Below are 25,220 nucleotides of genomic sequence, written 5' to 3' on the forward strand. Positions count from 1 at the left end.
ATCAAATTAAGAGCCAAAGACAGAAAAGTTATCCATGAATATTTCTATAAAATCCTCAATCATGTCGTGAAAAATCGCCATCATTCAGCGTTGGAAAGTTGCTGGTGCATTACATAGACCGAATGGCATTCGTTTATATGCAAATGTCCTGTAAGGGCATGTAAAAGTGGTTTTTTCCTGATCTTCAGGGTCAATAGAAATTTGTATATAACCCGAATAACCATCCAGGAAACAGTATAAAGGATTTCCAGCTAACCTTTCCAACATTTGATCAATAAATGGGAGGGAGAAATGGTATTTACGGGTGGCGTCATTAAGTTTTCTATAATCAATGCAAACACGCCACCCTGTAACAGTTCTGGTAGGAATTAACTCAATGTTTTCATTCTTCACTACAGTGATCCCACCTTTTTTCGGAACAACTTGTACTGGACTTACCCACCTACTATCAGAAATCGGGTAAATAATACATGCGTCCAGTAGCTTTATCACCTCTTTCTTTACCACCTCTTGCATAGCTGGGTTCAGACGCCGTTGAGGTTGGGTAGATGTCTTGTGGTCGGCCTCCATCAGAATTTTGTGCATGCACATGGACGAACTGAACCCTTTGATGTCTGCAATACTCCAACCTATGGCTTTGATATTATCTCTCAGAACTCGCAACAGCTTTTCTTCTTCCGTACCTGTCAAAGTAGAGGAAACTATCACTGAAAATTTATCATTATCAAGTAAAAATAGATATTTTAAGTGCGAAGGAAGATGTTTCATCTCTAGGATTGGGGCTTCTTCAATGGATGATATTAAAGGTCGTGGGACATGCCCAAGCTCCCCAATCCTAGAGTTTACCGTTTTTGAAATCGACCTGCCTGCTTCCAGATAATGAATACACTCGTCTAGCTCTTGATTTCCCAATTCTTGTGGGCTTGAATGGGTCATACAGACCGCCAAAAGATCCTCACCAAGTAATTCCTGCAACCCATACTCAACAAACTCGTCAGTAGCATCAATTCTAAAACAGTCAGATGTATCATTGGGATATTTGATAGATTGGAAAACATTAAACACTACACTTTCATCATTCAATTTCAAAACCAACTCACCCTTGTGTACATCTATCAGAGCCTTCCCAATGGCTAAAAACGGTCTTCCTAAAATAAGAGGAATCTCACGATCCTCTTCCATATCTAACACAACAAAGTCCACTGGGAAAATAAACTTGTCAACCTTCACTAAAACATCCTCTACTACTCCCCTAGGGTATTTAATAGATCTATCAGCCAATTGTAGGGAAATTGTAGTAGGTTTAACTTCACCAATTCCTAGCTTCTCAAAACATGAATAAGGCATTAAATTAATGCTTGCACCTAAGTCACATAAAGCTTTACCAAAAAATGAATTCCCTATGGTACAAGGAATAGATAAGCTACCTGGGTCCTTAGCTTTTGGAGGCAACTTATTTTGTAAAATTGCAAAACATTCCTCCGAAATCTTCACTGTCTCAAAATCCACTAGTTTCCTCTTATTTGATAGAATTTCTTTAAAAAATTTTGCATAGGAAGGCATTTGAGCTAAAGCCTCTGCAAACGGGATATTTATGTGCAGCTTTTTGAAAATCTCAAGAAATTTTGAAAATTGAGTATCCAGTTGCAGTTGCTTTGCTCTTTGGGGAAACGGGAGTGAATTAATATCAACAGTGGGGTTTGAGTTTAGAAACTTACCTGCTTTCCTTGCGTCCTCGGGCTCTTGCTTGGATGACCCCTTTTCTTTCACATTTTCTTCAACATCAGCTACCTCTTGCTTTATGGGAGATGTCACTGTGACTGCATTAACACCCTTTGGATTCTTTTCCGTGTCACTAGGTAGTGAACCCGGAGCTCGTGTAGCCATTTGTGTCGCCAACTGCCCTAGTTGAGTCTCCACCCTTTGCATCATGGCATCGTGATTTTACCATCTCATCTTGTTCCCGGCTATGTACTTGGCTAGCATATCCTCAAGATTCGACTTGTTATCCTGTGGCTTGAAATCGGGTGGCATAGAAGGTCCAGTACCTTGCGGAGGTTTAGGTGGTTGCTGAGGAGGTTTTTGTTGTGGAGGATTGAAATGTGGTTGCTCAACAGTGTTTTCTGACTGCCTCCACCCAAAATTCGGATGATTCCTCCAGCCCGGATTATATGAGAAACTATATGGATTGTATTGTTGTCGACCCTGGTTTCCCATATAATTTACTGAGTCCCCTCCAAAACACTGTATTCCCTCACAAGACATGTCTGGCATGAATGGCGTGTCACTAGATGATGATCCACCAACTGTCTCAGCGTTTCCCTGAATTTGATGCACTGGCTTTACTTGTATTGATCTATTCGTTTGTAACTGTGCCATCTGATGTGTCAATCCATCAAGCTTTGCTGTGATCGCTGTCAAAGCATCCATTTCCAGGAAACCGACTTTCTTCTCCCTTCGATTGTCTTGCCAACCTACATTGCTCTCTGCCAAATTAGTTATGATTTCAAGCACTGCGGTTGGCGTTTTCCTTTATAGGCTACTGTTTGATGCTGCATCAAGCATAGATCGCACAGATGGGTCCACTCCGTAGTAGAACGTCTCAACCTGCTGGCCTATCGAAAAACCATGTCTTGGGCACATTCTCAACATCTTCTTAAACCTTGCCCATGCTGAATTCAACGATTCCCCATCTCTCTGTCTAAATGATGTAATTTTATTTCGCAATTGTGTAATCTTAGTTGGGGGAAAATACATGTGCATGAATACTTCCACTAATCCATCCCATGTAGTGATAGAACCAGCAGGAAGGTCTCGAAGCCACTCCATAGCTTCTCCTTGTAGGGAAAATGGAAATAATCTGAGTCGAATAGCATCAGTACTCATCCCATTGCACTTGATTGTATCACAGATCGACAGAAAGTTCTCCAGATGTGCATTGGGATCTTCAGATGGTGATCCTCCGAATTTGACCTGGAGTTGAATCATCTGGATGATGGCTGGCTTAAGTTCGAACGTGTTCGCCTGAATTGTAGGGCGGACAATACTAGAGCCGTAACATCCAAACGCTGTTCTATGAAGCTCCATTAAAGTACGCTCTTCCTCTTCTCCGGCCATGTCCTTAAATTCTGGTTTAAGTTCTATTTCATATTCCTCTTCAGATTCGAATTCAAGAGCCAAGTTGTTGTTCTTTCGAGCTCTACGGATGCGGTGGAGAGTGCTTTCAATCTCTAGATCAAGTGGCACTAGATTTTCGACGCCTTGAGCACGGCTCATATAACAAGAGCTAGACTCCTGAAATCAAAAAATTCAAGTGCACAATTCAAGCTCTAAAAGAATGCAAACGTCTGAAACAAAAATTAACAAAATTAAAAAATAAAAATAGGAACTAAAAATAAATGCCTAGTCTCAAATAAATAATTTATCCTAATATTAAATAAATAGTCCCCGACAACGGCGCCAAAAACTTGACCGAATATTTCGGTTGGGAAAAATTCTATCAAGCGAACTAGGTCAAGTTATAGTAATTGAACGAAAAGTCCAAGTATCGATCCCACAAAGACTATTATTTAAATACTAAGATTTAAATTATTCGGATTAATCTAGGCAAACAATAATGAGTGATTTGATGATAATTTAACTTAATTCAATTAAACTAATTTATGCTAAATTAATAATTAATATCGAATTTGTAGAACAGCGAGAAACTTGGGGATTTTTCAAATTTAATAAAATGATCGGGAACACACAACGGTCCAAACTTTGATTATAGTCATGTATTGGGATTAATGAATCACATATTATTCGATGTCACGATGAAATTCCACAAATTAACTATAAATCTATTTCTAGAATTTATGATCATATTTTCATTTAACAGTCCAATTATTTATAATTGAATTTAATCAAACAAAAACGCATTATTCAACGATGGAATCACAGCTGTCGCCTAAAATCGCACATTGAAACCGAATACTATTTCTAGTCGATTTAATCGTGTGTTGATTAATATTTTTGAAGCTAAATTTAATCTATTCTCTTTCGAGTCGAAATCAAACAACAAACATGCAAATAATTGGCCAAATTAAAAGCACGAGAATTACGCAAACATTAATCAATAACATAGAATTTATTCATAAATCAAATAATCCAATGAACGAACAGAATCAAAAGTTAGTCCCTATCGTGGTCCCGATCACAAGAAAAATTACCCCATAAATTCAAGACTAGAAGAAGATCTAATATTCGAATTCATGAATGAAAATAAGAAAATAAGAGAGGAGAAAATCTCAGCGATGGTGCGCAGATCTTGCGTGTAAAGTGCGCGATTTTCTCTCGTTCTTCCAAGCCGTCGCCGCCTTCAAAAGTCTCCAAGTTCTTCTCTTCTTTTTTTTTCTGATCTGAAAAACGTTATAAAAGTTTAGGTTTTTCCTCCTTTTATTTCTTTCCAAATCTCTTCCCATCGTTCAGTGAAGGCTTGAAGCCATCCGAAATCCATACTTACCACAAGCTTTTAATTAACAAATCTTCGCCAAAATCTGATTCTGATCTCAAGGGCACGGACCCCGTGCATGCATCAGGGAAGGGGTCCGTGTAGACTCTGCCCAAACTTTCTTCCGGGACACTGGACACGGACCCCATGTATAGGTCCGTCTCAGGGTCCGTGTACACTCTGTATTTTTTCATTCTCGAGGATAGATGACACGGACCCTGGGTACAGGTCCGGCAGGGGGTCCGTGTAGGCTCTGTCAATGTCTTCCTTCGGCTTCTGAGGCACGGACCCTTACACGGGTTCCGTGTATGGATCTGGTTCTCTCTTCTTCTATTTTCCTATTTTTCCGTGTATTTCTGACATGGCATTGCGACGCTTGACTTTTCTTTGGCTATTATCATCTTTTGGTCAAACCTGCGAATAACAATAATAACACGAATTAGGCGCAAAACTCGGAATAAAAACGCCAGATAAGCACGAATACGACAAAATAAAGCCCTTAAAACGCTATATAATAAGTGCTTATCACTGCTCCATGCCCAAAGGTTTTACCAACACTGACCATTTCTGGAAATCGATAAGAACTCTGTTCTTTGTCAGCCAATCCATTCCTAAAATGATATCAAACTCTGGCATCGGCAACACAATCAAATCGGCATACACTAGGTGGACTTGCAGCTCGAGATCGATGTCCTGACCATGCTAGTAGCTGACAATTCTTCCCTTGATGGGACTCTCACTGAATAGCTCACGTAGAGTCCAATAGACTTGACGTCCAGGTGACTAGCGAATGTCTCTGAAATAAAAGAATGGGTGGCTCCTGAGTCTATTAGGGACTTCGTGGCTACTCTATTTATGAAAATGTTTCCTGTGACATGTCAGCACAACACAAAAACTTATATCCCAACAATTCTAATCTTAACCTCAAGCACAGTAGAAAACCTGTACCCAAGATCCCAAAATACTACTAGCACACTAATAATCCCAATTAAAATTTGAAACATGCATGGAAAAACAATACTGCGCTTATTTAAACAAGTTTACCGGTCAGTAATGTCGTGTCTGGGTTCGCCTCTTGAGCATGCATGGCGAACACTCTTCCCCGGGTCTGCTGCCTCCACTGTGGGCACTCCTTCAGCATGTATTCACTGGCTCCACATTTAAAGCACTTGCCTGACCCATATAAACATTGTCCCGGGTGCTGGCGGTTGCACTTCGGGCACACCGGGTGCTTACCCGGCCTCTGGGGCGCCTTCTGCTGATGGACATGACCCTTGCCTTTCGGTGGTCCCTGAAATGGCTTCTTCCCCGGCTGCCCCTGGAAGGACCTCTTGAACTGAGGTCGCTGCTGCTGTTGCTGCGGTGCCTGATAGGGCCTCTTGCCCTGTCTGTCAACCTCAATATCCCGCTGATCCTGTTCTGCCGCTAAAGCTCTAGACACGTAACTGCATAGGTAGTAGGACCAGCAACCCTCACATCACGGCGCAAGTCCGGCCGCAACACGTCCATGAAATGCTTCAGCTTCCCCTGGGCATCATTAGCTATCAGGGGCACAAAGTGACACCCCCTCTCAAACTTCCTCACAAACTCCGGAACGCTGCTATCCCCCTGACGCAACGTCATGAACTCCCTGGTCAGGCGAGAGCGTACTTCCTCAGTGAAGTACTTGGAGTAAAAGACCTCCTTAAATCCATTCCACGTCAGTGTTTGCAAGTTAACTGACACTAAATCACTTCCCACCATAGCTTGGCGTCTCCAGTCAACAAGTAGGTGGCACACCTAACCCGGTCTGCATCTTGCAGCTCCATGAACTCGAATATCACCTCGATGGACTTAATCCATCCTTCAGCTATCATCGGGTCAGTAGTCCCCGAAAACTCCTTTGGGTTCATCCTCCTGAACCTCTCATACACCGCCTCAGGTCTGGGCCTAGCCCCCGTATCAACTGCAGCCTGGTTCTCCGCAAATTGAGCGAAGAACTTAGTCATACCTGCAAGCATCTGTGCTTGCATATCTGGCGGTGGAGGAGGAGGAGCGTCTCTCCCCTCCTCTTGGGCCTCTCTGTCCTCTTCTCTTGCTTCCCGGTTAATCAAGCGTCTAGGAGGCATACTGTTCCAACAATTTACCCAACACGTAAACCCAATATGCATGAACATACTATCAATAGCATAAGATGCACGTAATCTGAACTTAAAACATGGACATGCTGAAATCATGACTTAATGCTTAAAATATAACATAATTCAAAACTTTAAAACTTACAGACTCGAGGTGTGGCTTCGTGAGCTTCTCGCAAGTGGCAGAAGGCATAACCCTTTAAAAGAACATCGCTCTGACACCAACTATAATGTACCGTACTTTTAACTACTTTAAAATTTGTGGAAAAATAAAAATTTTCATAAATAAATCGTGAACTTTCAAAATTCGATAAAAAAAACTGTTCATCCCAAAGTAGTTTCACAAAAGATCTCAAAGTAAAGTTTGCCAAAAGTATTTGTTTAAAATCTCATAACTAGTAACATTAATCAAAGTATTTTTGAACATTCATAAAAACTTAAAACATGGCGGTCCTCAGGTTTAGCCTCCCGCTCAGTCCAAGCCAACTCACTGGTCCTCACCCCTCGTCTCCTCAAATGCATCCTCACCTGCATCGATCAAGTCTAGTGAGTCTAAAGACTCAAAACGTATAAATTGGGAGTAGCAAGTAATACATAATAAAATCACATGCAACTATAAAATAGAACATGCATGCTTAAACTTCCATACATAACATAGACATGCTATAACATGAAACTTTTCTTAAACATGCTTGAATACTTGTACATACATGAACTTCATCATTTTGCGTAGATGCGTGTTTCAAAGCAAGTGACCCATACATAAATGCGCCTGATCAGGCTAAACAACAGTACTGGGCTGACAGGGAAGATCCACTGCCACATACATGAGATCCCCGTTCATGCTTTAACGGGTGGATTGGTCCTTGGTCTTGATTTACCGCTTTCCAATCATGATCTAAACCCGTTCATGCTTTAACGGGGTGGATTGGTCCCTGTCATGATTTACCGCTTTTCAATCCCATACATAATTCGGTCACAAGACATTTAGCATACCTCAAAAACTTAAAATATTTTCTTTGCACGTCGAACATACTTACTCGGCGTTGAGGGATTTGTTGGATCTCGCTTGGGGCCACTGCTGTACATACTAACATGAGTTCAACCACTTATTTTGCATAACTTAGACGTAGGTAGGTCGCTCTCACCACCGAGTCAAATCAATAGCTTATGACATTCTAAATCACTCGGGACTTGACCTCGTTTAATCATCGTATTAACCCATGGCATAGAACCCCAAAACAAATCTCAAAGGAAAGCCTAGAATATTCCCAAACAGGAGGTACACGGACCCCGTGCCCAGGTCCGGCTCCTGGTCCGTGTAGGTATTGTAAAATTCGTGTGAAGGAAAGGGAAGGCATGGACCCCATGCCTAGGTCCGTGTATACTCTGGAAAATGACACCTCGAAGGAAACAAAGGCACGGACCCCGTGCCAGGGTCCGTGTACGGGTCCGTGTGCCTGCGGGAGGAGTAAACTCTCGAAAATTTCTGTGCTTGTGACTCATTCTCCCTAACTTGATCATCCGGACCATGAATCGACACCTCGAGACCCATCTTAGGATACTATAACACTGACTCAAGCCTACACAATTGTCCCAAAACAACCACGCATGACAAGTACACAACAAACCCGTGAACACGTCTTTTGACAAAAAAACGATTTTTACGACTACTCATTCTCCCAAGTGCCTAACGACGCAAAACGAATCAACAATAATCATCCCAACCTCATTAACGATATAACTAAATGCACCACTGATCACCCGTCGATCCCTAACGAAGCCTACAATAATAAAACTTCAAGAACACATCAATAGCATAATTTTCAGATAACGCAGTTTGAGCAGTCCCACAAAAATCACCATAACTCACTCAATTTTTCTCCAAATAATTCGAATTTTATATCAAAACGAAGGTATCAAAAAGTTTTACATTTCATATGTTGAAAGTTTTCCCAAATTCTCGATCGAAAAATCACAGTTTTCAAAATACAGTGAAAAACGAGAATTTAGATCTAAAAATTATTTCAAAACTGATCCAACCGATTTTCTGCTCAAACTATGAACATCATACATGAATTTTACGCATAATAAACATCAACATAAATAATATGACAAGATCTACGCAGGAAAAAAAGAATATACGTGCCTTTAAATATTTAACGTTACCGAAACGACGACTTCGACGCGGGAAGTAAGCAAGGGTTGATCCGGGACGATCGTGCGACGATTTTCTTGCAACAAAACTTACGAAAAATTGCTGGAGAAATAAAAGGAGAGGGGCGGCTGTTCTTGCTTCAAGGATCCCTAGTTTTCTTCTCTCAAAAATATGAAAATCTGAATTGATATATGTGTGTGTGTTGTGTGTGTTAAAACGTGTGTGTGTGTCTCGGTGTGTGTGTGTGTGTTTAGTCAAATTAGGGGATTAAAATATTACTTAGTCAAAAATTAACCCCTAATTAAAAGTTAATTAAACACTAACTAAAATACTAACCCCTCACAAAATACTAGCATCTTAAAAATTGAAATAAAATACACAAGAGGTACACCTTTTAAAATTTTGAAATTTTAGAATCACCTAATAACCAAATTAGACTTTTAAAATGCTACAACTAAATAAATTATTTAAAATGCCCCATCCTTAACTTAAAATAAAATACCACATTTTAAAATTGTCAAAATCATCACCGGTCTCTTTTGCTCGATCCCGCATCGAATAATCACCTGAAACATGAAACTCGAGACATAATTTAACGTGGATCACATAAACATTAGAATAATGCAATTTAAATAAATCATGACCACTAAAAATTATTTTAAACTTAAATAAAAAATTTAACAATTAAATAAATGCATGGGATTTACGTGTACTGATTTTGGGCTCTACACCCTCTATGGACCATACTGGACCCTTAGAACCCTTAGGACTCGAACCAAAGCTCAAGCCGAAGCCACACAATTTAGGAGAAGCCACGGCCGAGAGCCTTGCAGCACTAGGACTCTACGTTTTCTTGCCTAGCCACTTAACCAACGAGCCAGACCCTGACCCAGCCCCTTGTGCACCCTCTTAGGACCCTAAGGACCTAGCCTAGCCCAGCCCGAAGCTTCCTGGCCGAGCCATGAACGCTGCGCACCTGCGTGAGTCCTCTCGGTGTATCAAGTCCTAGCATTGCTAGGACTCCTTCCCTGACCCAAACACGTCCTTAGCCCATCCCTGGTCGCAATCGAGCCAAGCCATGCACCATAAGCCCTTGAACCTGAGCCCTAGACAACAAAACTTGAAGCCTCGGTTCCACCTTCTACAATTATCGTGTGCAACGATTCTCATGTGACTTAGGACCATATAAATCATGTAAAAACATGCCCCTTTAATCGTATAACACGGCAGCCTCTTCATGTACATAAAAATCATGTTTTTGGATCAAAATCTATACTTTAAAATTCATGTTGATTCATAAAACGAAAATAAATAAAAGTGTCACTTCATAAATAAATACATAATATGGTGTGATGATAAGTAAAGGAAAGAGTATGTCGAGCCTTTGCGTGTATAACGCACGAATTATCTTTGAAAAATCGAAGAACGGGGACTAGAATACCTTGGGTGAAAATCCTTTACAAAACCGAAGCTTCCTCTTGCTTGATTTGGTGTGTGCCGTGAGTTGTTGGTGGGGAAAATTAATCTTGTAAAACTTTAGGGTGAGGGAGGCGTGAATAATGATTTAGTTAAGGGGTGGGTTGTATCTAAAATATTAATTAAAACACTAATAATATTTTAGGCCCATTAACATGGTTAGTTAGGCCCTTAGTGCATTAATAAAATTATTTTGTTTAGTAAAGTTTGTGAAATTATTAGTCTGGTTGTCAAAACGTTCGCATTTTTGTTAAAAATCTTATACCGATAAAAATTACGTCCCGGCGTATAAAATCACCTCAAAACTCCTTATTTTCAAAAATAATAATAATAAGAATCACCCCTTTTTTAAATAATTAAAAACAATTATTTAATAAAAATATTTTCCATTTTTTAGCCATCGGTCTTCATTCCTCGAGTGCAACCCGAATCACCTTTAAAAATACAGTTTTATGTATTTATGTAGAAAAGTACATTTTAAACATGTAAATATGCCATCATAATTAATTTATGAATTTAAAACAATTAAAATACATAAGAAGTTGATAATCTTGCATGCATGTGGTTCATATGGACCTTTGAATTTTCGGGGCGATAAAAAACGAATCTTTCCAAGTGGCTGCTATTTTTGAGAAGCTACCACCGACCTGGAAGAATTTCGAAATCTATTTGAAATACAAACGAAAGGATATAAATGTTGAAGAACTCATTGTTCGACTTTGTATTGAGAAAGACAAAAAGAGTTCTGAAAGATGATTGTTTTCTCTAGTTGCTGCGAAGGCAAATGTTGTCGAGCATAGTCAAAGCTTGAAAAGGAGAAATTTTATCCTTTCAACAAAAAAATTGGTGAACCACTTGATCTAATTCACGGTGATATATGTGATTTAAAATGTGTGCAAACACGTGGTGGAAATAAATACTTCATTATTTTTCTTAACGATAGCACAAAGTTTTGTTATCTGTATCTTCTTAAAAGTAAGGATGAAGCAATTGAAAATTTTATCCACTACAAAAGTGAAGTTGAAAACCAACTTAGCAAGAAAATTAAGGTGCTAAGAAGTGATCGTGTAGGTGAATATGAATCATCATTTACTGAGTTTTGTGCTCAACATGGTACCAAACACGAAAGAACTGTACATTATTCTCCTCAGCAAAATGGCATTGTAGAGAAAAAGAATCACATTTTAAAAATAAATGTAGAACCCGAAAATCAGATTACGTATAAGCCATGCATAATTGTTACTATTTAAATTAAAAATGAATTTTTATAAATATATGAAGTGTTTAATTCATTTTTATAATTGTTTAGTCATGATTATTTATTTTAAAAGTAGATGTTTAGTTTTATCTTTTCAGGATAAATACGCGAGGCTGGACCGGAGTTTGGAGATTAGAGATAAGATTAATAATAAAAAAAATATATTCCTAAATTTAATTTAAATCAATGAATAATTTAATTTAAAGAAAAAGAATGTTTTAAGATTTATTAAATTAATTGGAGCTAAGTTATTAAATAAGTTCTTTTAGGTTCAATATTTAATTAAAGCTTAAATTAAATGTGTAAACAAATTTGGGATGAATTAATCTAAGTATAATATATTCAAGAAATTAAATATAGCATTTAAATACTTAAATTTTAAACCATGCAATGCCATGCAAGAGTTTATTCTAAATAATGTGTTAATTCACTAAAATGTATAATGGGTATTTAAAACCTTAAACAATTAAAATGCAAAGTTTAAATAATAATATACCATGCAAATGTGTAATAATTTCGGTAAAGACAATTCAAAAGTGTAGTAAATCCATTTAAGTCACACTCAAATAGCCTTTAAGATGAATACAATTCCTCACCTTTAATTCATTAATAATTAGTAAACTCAAACACAATAATACACCTTAATTCTTTCTCAATCCATCATGCTAGAAAATAAAAGTGTATAGGCAGCAAGAATAAGAAAAGAATCGGCAAGCCAAGAGAAGAAGAAGCATTTCAAATTCCTTCAACTTCTTGACTTGTAACCCCCAACTTAATGTATATTATGGCACCTTTAACACCTCCTATAACACTCATATTCAGTGTCTAGCAAACCCACACTCTCACCTTCGAAAAACATCAGAAAAAAAGCAGCTTAGAATCGTGACAGCAGCAGCAGCTGAAACAAGAAAGAAATAACACTCCGCTCCGCCGCACGCATTCCTCGTATTGATTTGTTTTTGGCAAAACAAATTTCAGGCATGTCTATATAATTCCTTTGCTCTTCAATCAAGTCATATTAGATATTTTAAATCAGTATATGTTCATGAATCAAGTGACAAAACGAAATTTTGACAGCAAGTTTTCAAAAATCTGTACAAGCCTATCGGCTATATGCTATGTGCTACACGGTTGGATTATTGTGTTGTTTACAGGGGGTTGCTCGATTCCAGGCATTTATGGCTGCTTCTAGGCATGATTTAGAGTGTGTTAGGATGTTATTGGTCCATTGATTTACCTCCATACACTCACAAAGAAAGAAATGACAGCAACTTTTCCCAAAGATACAGATTTGAGCCACGTTTTTTATGTTCTTGGTTGGTTAAGGAGTGTGTTCAAATCTTGGCTGTCCTAGGGACGGTAGCCATTGTTAGAACCCTTCCTTATCATGTCTAGGACGTGACCAAATAATTTTTTCCAAGCTTGGTTCACGGATCCTTCAGAATTTTACATAAACATGACAAGTGTCCTCGGTTTTCAAAAATTCTGATCCTTGTGTGAGTGAGTTCGGTTTTGAGGTGTTTGGGTGGGCTGTGGATGGCTTGTAGCCCATAGCCGTGGTTCATACAACACTTCATCATGTCTAGATCGAGCCATGGTCAATCAAATATCCACTGGAACGACACAAGACAATAAAACAATCCAATACATTTCACTACACAGAATGGGAGCTCTCGGTAGAAGCTTGGATTCTCCTAGGTGGTTGCTTGGTTTGTGGTTAGCTTTTAGCCCTTAGCCATGGTCCAAGCCATGCCTTAGGATGTTGGTAAGAGTCTTTGGTCGGTGGTTCAAGCCAATGGTCATTAATTTCAGATTTTACACCACAAACACACAAGCTGCTACTGCTGTATTTTGACAGCAGCTTTGGGTCTCGGTTTTGGTGGTGGTTTGAGTTCTTGGTTGGCTTTTAGCCTATGGTCTTGGACTGGACAGTACCTTAATGAGTTAGTAAATTCATATTTTTGGTCGTTTGTGATTTGGTTGAGTTTAGAGGTCGTACGAGAATTTACGGTGCAATGTGCCAAAGTGGCTCTCGAAAGAGCGTTTCATGATTTTGGCCTCCATTCAATAATTTTCATGTTTTCCAGTCCTCATGAATATTTTTCAGTATGTTAGGGGTATTTTTAATCATGGTTAAACGTCGGTTTAATGTTGGTTCGGTTGGGTATGAAGCAATGATTGAAAAATTAAGTTGTTGGTCCTAATCGTCTCGTTTTTGGTTCGATTGTCAAGTTTTGGTCAAGATAAGATTAATTTGCATGTGTCACATATTAGAATTAAGTCGCTGTAAGCCTGGGAGCGATCCAACTCATCCGGTAAAAACAAGGTTATAATTATATTACGTGCATAAAAATATAAAATGTTTATTTTTGAGATATATGCGATATGTCTTGTGGCCACCTTACGTTTATGGGTTTGGAAGTCGGTAGGCGCAACCGAGGACCTCTCCACCCAGTGACTTACGACCGGTTTACGATTATGTGTTGGTACAGATATCCAGTCCAAGGGCTATGGTGATCTCTACCGCCCAGTATACTGTGATTTAGTCTGATCAGGCGCTCACGTTATGTTATGGGCCACTTGCTTAGAAACATTATCTCTACCAGAAAAATTATGATATGATATGACAAAGCTCTATCGAGCAAAGCTTTTACGTATGATTTTCAGATATGCACGTATTTATAATTATTCATGATACGATTTTTACCGTACGCTTCATGATATTATATTTTTACGTTGCATGTGACTTTATGATATATTTACTTGTTATTCACGATATATACATGTTGAGTCTTTAGACTCACTAGACTTGATTGTTGTAGGTACTGATGAGGTCGAGACGGAGGGCGGAGACCAGTGAGCTATCTTGGGGCAGCATTAGTAAACCCGAGGACCTCAAGTTTTAGTTTATGCATTTTCTTATGTTCAAACTCAGTTTTAATACGTTGGATATATTTTGAAGTTGTCGTTTGAAAACAATATTTGCTTCCGCTGTTATTTTAAAGTTAAAATTATTTACCTGTTTATTTTTTAAATGATGCAAGATAATTATTTATTTAGAAAATTTTTAATAATTTCGCTAAAATAGGAATACAAAATACGAGCCTTTACAGTTGGTATCAGAGCCTATGATCTTGTAAAGGGTTATACTATTACTGCTCTCGAGAAGCTCATGAAGTCACGTCTTCGTTCTGTAAGTTTTACGATTACGCATTTCGTTTAAAGCATGAAATATTTTTACATCATGATTGCATGAAATATTTTATGTCAAGATTACGATTATGCAGTATTTATTTAAATTTAAAGAAAATAGTGGAATTATGCATGTTGGTTACGTGTGGGTTATAATTATGGAACAGCATGTCTCCTAGACGCATTATTGATCGCACGGGAGGTGATGAGCATCGTCATGAGAACGAGGAGAGAGATTTACCACCACCCCCTCCACCAGACATGAATGCCCAGATGCTAGCTGGGATGACTCAGTTCTTCACACAGTTTGCGGGGAACAATGCAGAGGGAGCCAGACAGACGGGGTCGGAGGCTATCTATGAGCGGTTCATGAAGATGCGACCGAAGGAATTCTCCGGGACGACAGATCCTATGATTGCCGAGGGCTGGATTAAGTCCCTCGAGGTTATTTCGAGTTCATGGAGCTTGAAGATGAGGACAGAGTTCGTTGTGCAACCTATCTATTGGGAGGAGACGCCCGCTTGTGGTGGAAAGGAGCATCCGTAGCCTTGAATTTGGCTACTCTGAGCTGGACGCGCTTTACTCTAAATATTTTATTGAAGAGGTGAGTTCCAGGTTGACCACGGAGTTCATGACCCTGAGGCAGGGAGACTTTACTGTTACGGAGTTCATCCGTAAGTTTGAGAGGGGATGTCATTTTGTACCCCTAATTGCTAATGATGCTGGAGCTAAATTGAGGCATTTTCTGAATGGTCTGCGGCCGATCTTGCGCCGTGATGTTAGGGTGGCTGGCCCTACTACCTATGATGTTGCTGTTTCCAGAGCTCTAGCGGCAGAGCAAGACCAGAATGATATTGAGCGCGATCTCCAGGGTAAACGACCATTTCAGGCACCACACAGTCCTCCTCAGCAGCAGCATCCGAGTAAGAAACCTTTCCACGGCTCATCCAGGAGCAGAGGACAGCATCAGCAAGGACGTGTAGTACCGAAGACATCAGAGTATCCAGTCTGTGCCAAGTGCTCACGCCGTCATGCTGGGACTTGTATGTATGGCTCGGGAAAGTGTTACAAATGTGGTCGTACTGACCACATACTGAAGTATTGCCCTCAGAAGAATCTGCCTACCCAAGGTAGAGTTTTTGCTCTCCATGCAGCGGAGACTAACCCGGAGACGATGCTCATGACAGGTATCCTAAATCTTTAAGTTCGTATTTGAAATGTAATGTTTTAAGAGTTTGAGTTAAGATTTTGAACTTAGAATTTGTGATAGGATTGCATGTTCTAATTAGTGATATTTTCGGGAAATTTAGGTTAAAAGAACTTTGACCTTCGCATGTCTATAAGTTTAGTTCCTGTAAAATGATTGGGTTTTAGCATGATATTCCAATCTTTCAGGGAGAATTTTTATAGCTGGTTCAGCTACGAATGCCTTGATAGATTCAGGGGCTACTCATTCGTTCATTTCAGAAACCTTTGCAAATTCTCTCAAGATCAAGACAATTGGGCTAGACATAGCGTATTCAGTAGCATTGCCTTCTGGAGAGGAGCTGACAGCTACTAATGTGATCCGAGATATAGACCTCGAACTTCATGGCAATCTTGTGTATGCGGATCTTATCGTTCTGCCGATTCCAGAATTTGATATCATTCTGGGGATGGACTGGCTATTGAAGAACAGAGTTTTGATTGATTTCCAGCGGAGATCTGTTCTAGTCCGACCGCTTGGGATGGGGCAATTCTTATTCGATCCAGACAGGTATTTTAATTTATCGCGTATAATACCTTATGTCCAGGCTAGGAAACTCATGCATCGAGGGTTCCGAGCATTTTTAGCTACTCTTGTATCTGTTCCCGTGACACGCAAACAGTCAGCATCCGATGTTCCAATTGTCCGAGATTTTCTAGACGTTTTTCCTGATGACGTCTCTGGTTTACCACCTGTGCGAGAGGTGGAATTTTCTATTGAGCTTATGCCCCGTACTGCGTCGATCTCCAAAGCACCGTACCGATTGGCACCGACGGAGATGGCAGAACTCAAGAAACAGATTCAGGAACTTCTTGACAAGGAATTTATTCGCCCGAGTTTTTCGCCATGGGGCGCGCCAGTCTTATTTGTGAAGAAGAAGGATGGTTCGATGAGGCTCTGCATTGATTACCGGGAGTTGAACAGAGTTACAGTGAAGAACAAATACCCACTTCCGAGGATTGAAGATTTGTTTGATCAGTTTCAGGGAGCTTCAATCTTCTCCAAGATAGATCTGCGTTCCGGGTATCATCAGTTGCGGGTGAAAGACGTCGATGTTCTCAAGACTGCTTTTAGGACTCGTTATGGCCACTTCGAGTTTCTTGTGATGCCGTTCGGTTTGACGAATGCGCCAGCGATTTTCATGGATCTCATGAATCGCGTATTTCAGCCTTATCTTGATCAGTTCGTGATAGTATTCATAGATGATATTCTCGTCTACTCAAAGAATCAAGAGGATCACATCATACATTTGACTATCGTGTTGCAGACCTTACAAAAGCACAAGCTATTCGCGAAGTTCAGCAAGTGCGAGTTCTGGTTAGAGAAAGTGGCGTTCTTAGGCCACGTTGTTTCTAGCAGTGGTACTGAGGTAGACCCAGCGAAAGTTGCAGCAGTCAAAGATTGGATCGTGCCGCAAAATGCATCAGAGATTCGTAGTTTTCTTGGGCTAGCTGGATATTATCGGAAGTTTATTCAGGGATTCTCCTCCATCGCAGTTCCACTCACGACGTTGACAAAGAAGAACGCTAAGTACGTGTGGACCGATGAGTGTCAGAAGAGCTTCGATTCTTTGAAGCAAGCTCTTATTTTGGCGCCAGTATTGGCCATGCCTTCAGGGCCCGGAGATTTTGTTCTATATACCGATGCTTCGAAACTCGGGTTAGGCGCAGTATTGATGCAGCATGGGAAGGTGATAGCATATGCTTCTCGTCAGTTGAAGATTCATGAGAAGAATTTTCCTACCCATGATCTAGAGTTGGCAGCCGTAGTATTTGCATTGAAAATTTGGAGGCATTATTTGTACTGGGAGAAGTGCCAGATCTTTACCGACCACAAAAGTCTCAAATACTTCTTTACACATAAAGAGTTGAATATGCGGCACAGGCGTTGGTTGGAGCTAGTGAAGGACTATGACTGTGATATTAGCTATCATCCTGGCAAAGCTAATGTAGTTGCGGATACGTTGAGCAGGAAAGTCGCAGTGATGGCTCATTTGGTGGTTTCGAGACCTCTTTAGTTTGAGGTGCAGAGGTTTCATCTAGAGACATATCCTCGAGGTAGAGTTCCTCGTCTATCTACTTTGTCGATTCAGTCTTCTCTTTTAGACCATATTCGCAGTGGATAGTTAGCAGACGAGCAGTTGGCAAAGTGGAGACAGAGAGATGAGGCCAAGGGCAGTATTTTGTACACAGTTAGAGACGGTATTGTGAGATATCGAGACAGAATATGGGTTCCTAGCAGCGATTCTATTCGAGCAGATATTTTAGCTGAGGCCCATATGTCGCCGTACTCTATTCATCCAGGGAGTACAAAGATCTGCAGTTATTATATTGGTGGCCCGGAATGAAAAGGGATATCAGACGTTTTGTATCCGAGTGTCTGACGTGTCAGTTAGTGAAAGCGGAACATCAGAGACCAGCAGGTATGCTCAAGCCTCTTCCTATTCCCGAGTGGAAGTGGGAGAATGTTACCATGGATTTCGTTGTCGGATTGCCGAAGTCAGTTAGAGGGTCAAATGCTATATGGGTGATTGTAGATCGTCTTACGAAATCAGCTCATTTCTTGCCTATTAAGACGACTTTCTCCATGATCCAGTATGCAGAGTTATATATCCGGGAGATCGTCAAACTTCATGGTATTCCCGTTTCTATAGTGTCTGACCAAGATCCTAGATTCACTTCATCATTTTGGAAGAGTCTACATTCAGCTATGGGTACAAAGTTGTTGTTTAGCACAGCTTTTCACCCACAGACAGATGGTCAGTCTGAGAGAGTTATCCAGATTTTGGAGGATCTTTTTCGTGCATGTGTCCTTGATTTCTCAGGGAGTTGGCAATCAAAGTTGCCGTTGGTGGAGTTTACCTATAACAACAGTTTTCAGTCGTCTATAGGTTTGGCTCCATATGAGGCACTGTACGGTCGTAAGTGTAGATCGCCTATTCACTGGGATGAAGTAGGGAAGAGATCAGAATTAGGTCCGGAGATTGTGCAGCAGACTGCTGATGTAGTAGTCAAGATCCGTGATAGGATGAGGACTGCTCAGAGTAGACAGAAGAGTTATGCGGATCAGAGGAGGAGAGATCTAGAGTTTGCTGTTGGTGACCATGTTTTCGTGAAGATAGCACCGATGAAAGGTATCATGCGGTTCGGGAAGAAAGGAAAGCTCAATCCGAGATTCATTGGACCATTTGAGATCCTCGACAGAGTTGGGACATTAGCTTATCGTGTTGCTCTTCCGCCGAATCTGGCCGTAGTACACAACGTGTTTCACGTCTCCATGTTGAGGAAGTATATGGCAAATCCATCGCAAGTCTTGAACTTTGAACCGTTGCAGCTCACTCCGAACTTGTCGTATGAGGAAAGACCAGTGCAAATTTTAGACAGACAGGAGAAAAAGCTTCGGAACAAATTGGTCAAGCTAGTGAAAGTCAAATGGCTCAATCATTCGGAGGAGGAAGCTACGTGGGAATCTGAGCCAGAGATGAAGAATCGATATCCCGAGTTATTCGGTAAGATTTAATTTCGGGGACGAAATTTCTTTTAAGGGGGGAGAGTTGTAGAACCCGAAAATCAGATTACGTATTAGTCATGCATAATTGTTACTATTTAAATTAAAAATGAATTTTTATAAATATATGAAGTGTTTAATTCATTTTTATAATTGTTAAGTCATGATTATTTATTTTAAAAGTACATGTTTAGTTTTATCTTTTCAGGATAAATACGCGAGGCTGGACCGGAGTTTGGAGATTAGAGATAAGATTAATAATAAAAAAAATATATTCCTAAATTTAATTTAAGTCAATGAATAATTAAATTTAAAAAAAAATGTTTTAAGATTTATTAAATTAATTGGAGCTAAGTTATTAAATAAGTTCTTTTAGGTTCAATATTTAATTAAAGCTTAAATTAAAATGTGTAAACAAATTTGGGATGAATTAATCTAAGTATAATATATTCAAGAAATTAAATATAGCATTTAAATACTTAAATTTTAAACCATGCAATGCCATGCAAAAGTTTATTCTAAATAATGTGTTAATTCACTAAAATGTATCATGGGTATTTAAAACCTTAAACAATTAAAATGCAAAGTTTAAATAATAATATACCATGCAAATGTGTAATAATTTCGGTAAAGACAATTCAAAAGTGTAGTAAATGCATTTAAGTCACACTCAAATAGCCTTTAAGATGAATACAATTCCTCACCTTTAATTCATTAATAATTAGTAAACTCAAACACAATAATACACCTTAATTCTTTCTCAATCCATCATGCTAGAAAATAAAAGTGTATAGGCAGCAAGAATAAGAAAAGAATCGGCAAGCCAAGAGAAGAAGAAGCATTTCAAATTCCTTCAACTTCTTGACTTGTAACCCCCAACTTAATGTATATTATGGCACCTTTAACACCTCCTATAACACTCATATTCAGTGTCTAGCAAACCCACACTCTCACCTTCGAAAAACATCAGAAAAAAAGCAGCTTAGAATCGTGACAGCAGCAGCAGCTGAAACAAGAAAGAAATAACACTCCGCTCCGCCGCACGCATTCCTCGTATTGATTTGTTTTTGGCAAAACAAATTTCAGGCATGTCTATATAATTCCTTTGCTCTTCAATCAAGTCATATTAGATATTTTAAATCAGTATATGTTCATGAATCAAGTGACAAAACGAAATTTTGACAGCAAGTTTTCAAAAATCTGTACAAGCCTATCGGCTATATGCTATGTGCTACACGGTTGGATTATTGTGTTGTTTACAGGGGGTTGCTCGATTCCAGGCATTTATGGCTGCTTCTAGGCATGATTTAGAGTGTGTTAGGATGTTATTGGTCCATTGATTTACCTCCATACACTCACAAAGAAAGAAATGACAGCAACTTTTCCCAAAGATACAGATTTGAGCCACGTTTTTTATGTTCTTGGTTGGTTAAGGAGTGTGTTCAAATCTTGGCTGTCCTAGGGACGGTAGCCATTGTTAGAACCCTTCCTTATCATGTCTAGGACGTGACCAAATAATTTTTTCCAAGCTTGGTTCACGGATCCTTCAGATTTTTACATAAACATGACAAGTGTCCTCGGTTTTCAAAAATTCTGATCCTTGTGTGAGTGAGTTCGGTTTTGAGGTGTTTGGGTGGGCTGTGGATGGCTTGTAGCCCATAGCCGTGGTTCATACAACACTTCATCATGTCTAGATCGAGCCATGGTCAATCAAATATCCACTGGAACGACACAAGACAATAAAACAATCCAATACATTTCACTACACAGAATGGGAGCTCTCGGTAGAAGCTTGGATTCTCCTAGGTGGTTGCTTGGTTTGTGGTTAGCTTTTAGCCCTTAGCCATGATCCAAGCCATGCCTTAGGATGTTGGTAAGAGTCTTTGGTCGGTGGTTCAAGCCAATGGTCATTAATTTCAGAGTTTACACCACAAACACACAAGCTGCTACTGCTGTATTTTGACAGCAGCTTTGGGTCTCGGTTTTGGTGGTGATTTGAGTTCTTGGTTGGCTTTTAGCCTATGGTCTTGGACTGGACAGTACCTTAATGAGTTAGTAAATTCATATTTTTGGTCGTTTGTGATTTGGTTGAGTTTAGAGGTCGTACGAGAATTTACGGTGCAATGTGCCAAAGTGGCTCTCGAAAGAGCGTTTCATGATTTTGGCCTCCATTCACTAATTTTCATGTTTTCCAGTCCTCATGAATATTTTTCAGTATGTTAGGGGTATTTTTAATCATGGTTAAACGTCGGTTTAATGTTGGTTCGGTTGGGTATGAAGCAATGATTGAAAAATTAAGTTGTTGGTCATAATCGTCTCGTTTTTGGTTCGATTGTCAAGTTTTGGTCAAGATAAGATTAATTTGCATGTGTCACATATTAGAATTAAGTCGCTGTAAGCCTGGGAGCGATCCAACTCATCCGGTAAAAACAAGGTTATAATTATATTACGTGCATAAAAATATAAAATGTTTATTTTTGAGATATATGCGATATGTCTTGTGGCCACCTTACGTTTATGGGTTTGGAAGTCGATAGGCGCAACCGATGACCTCTCCACCCAGTGACTTACGACCGGTTTACGATTATGTGTTGGTACAGATATCCAGTCCAAGGGCTATGGTGATCTCTACCGTCCAGTATACTGTGGTTTAGTCTGATCAGGCGCTCACGTTATGTTATGGGCCACTTGCTTAGAAACATTATCTCTACCAGAAAAATTATGATATGATATGACAAAGCTCTATCGAGCAAAGCTTTTACGTATGATTTTCAGATATGCACGTATTTATAATTACTCATGATACGATTTTTACCGTACGCTTCATGATATTATATTTTTACGTTGCATGTGACTTTATGATATATTTACTTGTTATTCACGATATATACATGTTGAGTCTTTAGACTCACTAGACTTGATTGTTGTAGGTACTGATGAGGTCGAGACGGAGGGCGGAGACCAGTGAGCTATCTTGGGGCAGCATTAGTAAACCCGAGGACCTCAAGTTTTAGTTTATGCATTTTCTTATGTTCAAACTCAGTTTTAATACGTTGGATATATTTTGAAGTTGTCGTTTGAAAACAATATTTGCTTCCGCTGTTATTTTAAAGTTAAAATTATTTACCTGTTTATTTTTTAAATGATGCAAGATAATTATTTATTTAGAAAATTTTTAATAATTTCGCTAAAATAGGAATACAAAATACGGGCCTTTACAGTTTATGAATGCGTTGTTATTAAGTTCTGATTTACCTCATAACATGTGGGGGGAAGTTATCCTAACAGAAAATTACCTTTTAAATAATGTGTCCCAAAAGAAGCAAGATAAAAGTTCATATGAGTTATGGAAAAGTAGAAGTCCTTCCTACCAATACTTGCGAGTGAGGGGGTGTCTTGCCAAGGTAGTTGTACCCACTCCAAAAAAAGTAAATATAGGATCAAAAACTGTTGATTGCATTATCATTGGATATGATTAAAACAGCACGCTTATCGTTTTCTTGTCCACGAATCTCAAATACCTGATATTCTCAAGAATACGATAATGAAATCAAGAAATGCTTCGTTCTTTGAACACATGTTTCCATGCAAATATAAGGAAGAACCAAGTTCATCAAAAAAATTATGTGAGGCGATCGAAAGAGAACAAGAGCTTGATCAAGATATTGAACCTTGATGTAGCAAAAGAGATATGACTGAGAAATACTTTGGTCTGGATTTCATCACTTTCATCATAGAAAGTGAACTTCAAAGCTTCAAGGAAGCAATGAGTTCATCTGAGGGACCTCTATGGAAAGAGGCTATCAATTCCGAAATGAATTCCATATTACAAAACCATACGTGGGAATTAGTAAATTCTTCTGAGAAGCAAACCAATAGTGTAAGGTCCAGGAATTTAATTCACGTAACCTGAATGCATGCAATCTAGGATTTTATTTTTATTTTGTGTTTAATTATTTTATGCATAATTCATGCATGATAGGATTTAATTCATGAAATTTTAAAAATTCATGCATTAGGGTTTCTAGATGCATTCCACGCTCGGACGAGGATCGTAGACCGGAGAATTTTCAGGAAATTTTTTTTATTCCATGATTATTTTTTATTAATTAATATAAGATGTTTTAAGGGTATTTTCCAAAAAAATGAGATTTTATTGAGTATTTTTACCCGCAAGACTTTATTTTTAATGGAACGTAAATTTTATCGAATCAGGAACTTTTTAAGGGTTCGACTAATATTTTCGAAATCTTTCCAACACGAAATATTTTTCGGGAGTGCGTTCGGATTTAATGGGCCTAATTTTAAACTTATTAGACTTAAATAATTCTTTTAAACTTTTGATTAAAATTTAGGGCCCATTTATTAATCTTAAACCTTATATTTAGTACCTAAGTATTTCCCTAAGCTCCCACTAAACCTAATTACCATTCAGCAGCCACCCACCTCCTCCACTCACAATCCCTCTCGTGATTTCGTGCTGCATAGTGTCGGTGACTCCATTTTTCCTTCCAAGAAAAGAGTTCCTCTTCTCGGCCTTTGGTTCCTCGAACATTTTTCCTAGAATAATTACCAGGCACGCATGTATCCTTGTTCCTTTGCATCACTCATGCCATATTTAAGAGAAATGTGTGATATAATGTGTAAATCTTTGGGTCCATGCATGAATGTTCATCGGCATTGATTTAAGTTCATCGGTTGCACTTTTCTTTGTGTCACTCACGTTTTTTCTTACTGTCGTGCCAAGGGCTGCTGATTTGCTGGTTGTTGAAGGGGTCATTCATGGTTTCCAGTTGTTATTTGGGGGATTGGATAGGTGGTGGCGTGCTGTAGCTTGCTAGGGCGAGAGTTTGCGTGAGAAATGCGTCGTTTGGGATGTGTCTCGGACCAGGGGTGGAGCTGACGGGGTGAGGGCAACTTCAGGTCGTGGACTCATCTCTGATGAGTCTGAAACACGATCTGGAAAAGCTTGAACCTCGCTGGTCTCAGATCTAGTGCCGTGCAAGCAGGGACGTAGCCAGAAAATAATTTAGTCATGGGCTAAATGAATCGATAAACATAATATTGTTGGTGATGCCACAAAACCCCATACTCATAAAACCTAAACAGAGATCTACAATCAAGTTCAGTAAAAAATTAGAAAATCCCAAATACTAGTGGGAAACTTCAAAAGAGTACTGATTACACATGCTTCACTTTTCTCATCTAAGCGGGAAACTTCAAGATCGCAGGAGTGATACATTGGCAATAAACATGTACTGGGGTATTTAGATTCTCTAAACTAAATACCTCTACATCGGATTTTTCTTATCATGTGTATACTATGTTGTAACTTGTAAGTGTTCTTTGGAGCTTAGATTCCCACTACACATTCGCTACTTCATGATTCCTGCTCCTCTGTGTATTACCCGAGAATAACAGATTCATTCAATATTTCTTGGAAAATTGGGTAAACCTGCTACTTCATCAGATAAACCTTCTACAACCAACTACTGCAAAAGATCTCTTTAGAATCGAAGCAAAATTACCTGAAAATTGAAGAACACGATCTAGACCAACTATGGTAGAAACAGGGGCTACCATCAATATTTCTTGGACATATTGATACCAAAGTGAAGCTTGGAACGAGCTCTACCCTATTTTAACTTCAATCGGGAGTTCCTCCGCCAGCAGTGGTGGTTACGGCAACAAGAGGGAAAGGGTAGGGTTACTTGGGTTTCTTTGGGAAATGGGTTTAATAATTGGACGCTTGTTTATGTTCTCTAATCTTTGGA

General features: G+C 39.2%; 1 protein-coding gene across 4 annotated transcripts; it reads right to left on the reverse strand.

Annotated features, from left to right (window-relative positions):
* Positions 1 to 25,220, reverse strand: LOC142530030 (uncharacterized). 4 transcript variants are annotated; one of them, XM_075635782.1, is made up of 2 exons: positions 24,975 to 25,220; positions 1 to 3,294 (listed from the first exon to the last, which is right to left on the reverse strand). In XM_075635782.1, exon 2 carries the CDS (start codon positions 1,930 to 1,932, stop codon positions 85 to 87), a length of 1,848 nt encoding a protein of 615 aa, XP_075491897.1. In that variant the 5' UTR covers positions 1,933 to 3,294; positions 24,975 to 25,220; the 3' UTR covers positions 1 to 84. The 4 variants fall into 4 exon arrangements, 1 of the variants encoding a protein (XP_075491897.1); XR_012816016.1 differs by lacking the exon at positions 1 to 3,294 and adding an exon at positions 6,957 to 7,137; XR_012816015.1 differs by lacking the exon at positions 1 to 3,294 and adding an exon at positions 20,211 to 20,556.

The sequence above is a fragment of the Primulina tabacum genome, chromosome 16 (assembly GCF_025594145.1).
Source record: "Primulina tabacum isolate GXHZ01 chromosome 16, ASM2559414v2, whole genome shotgun sequence".
Classification (NCBI taxonomy): domain Eukaryota; kingdom Viridiplantae; phylum Streptophyta; class Magnoliopsida; order Lamiales; family Gesneriaceae; genus Primulina; species Primulina tabacum.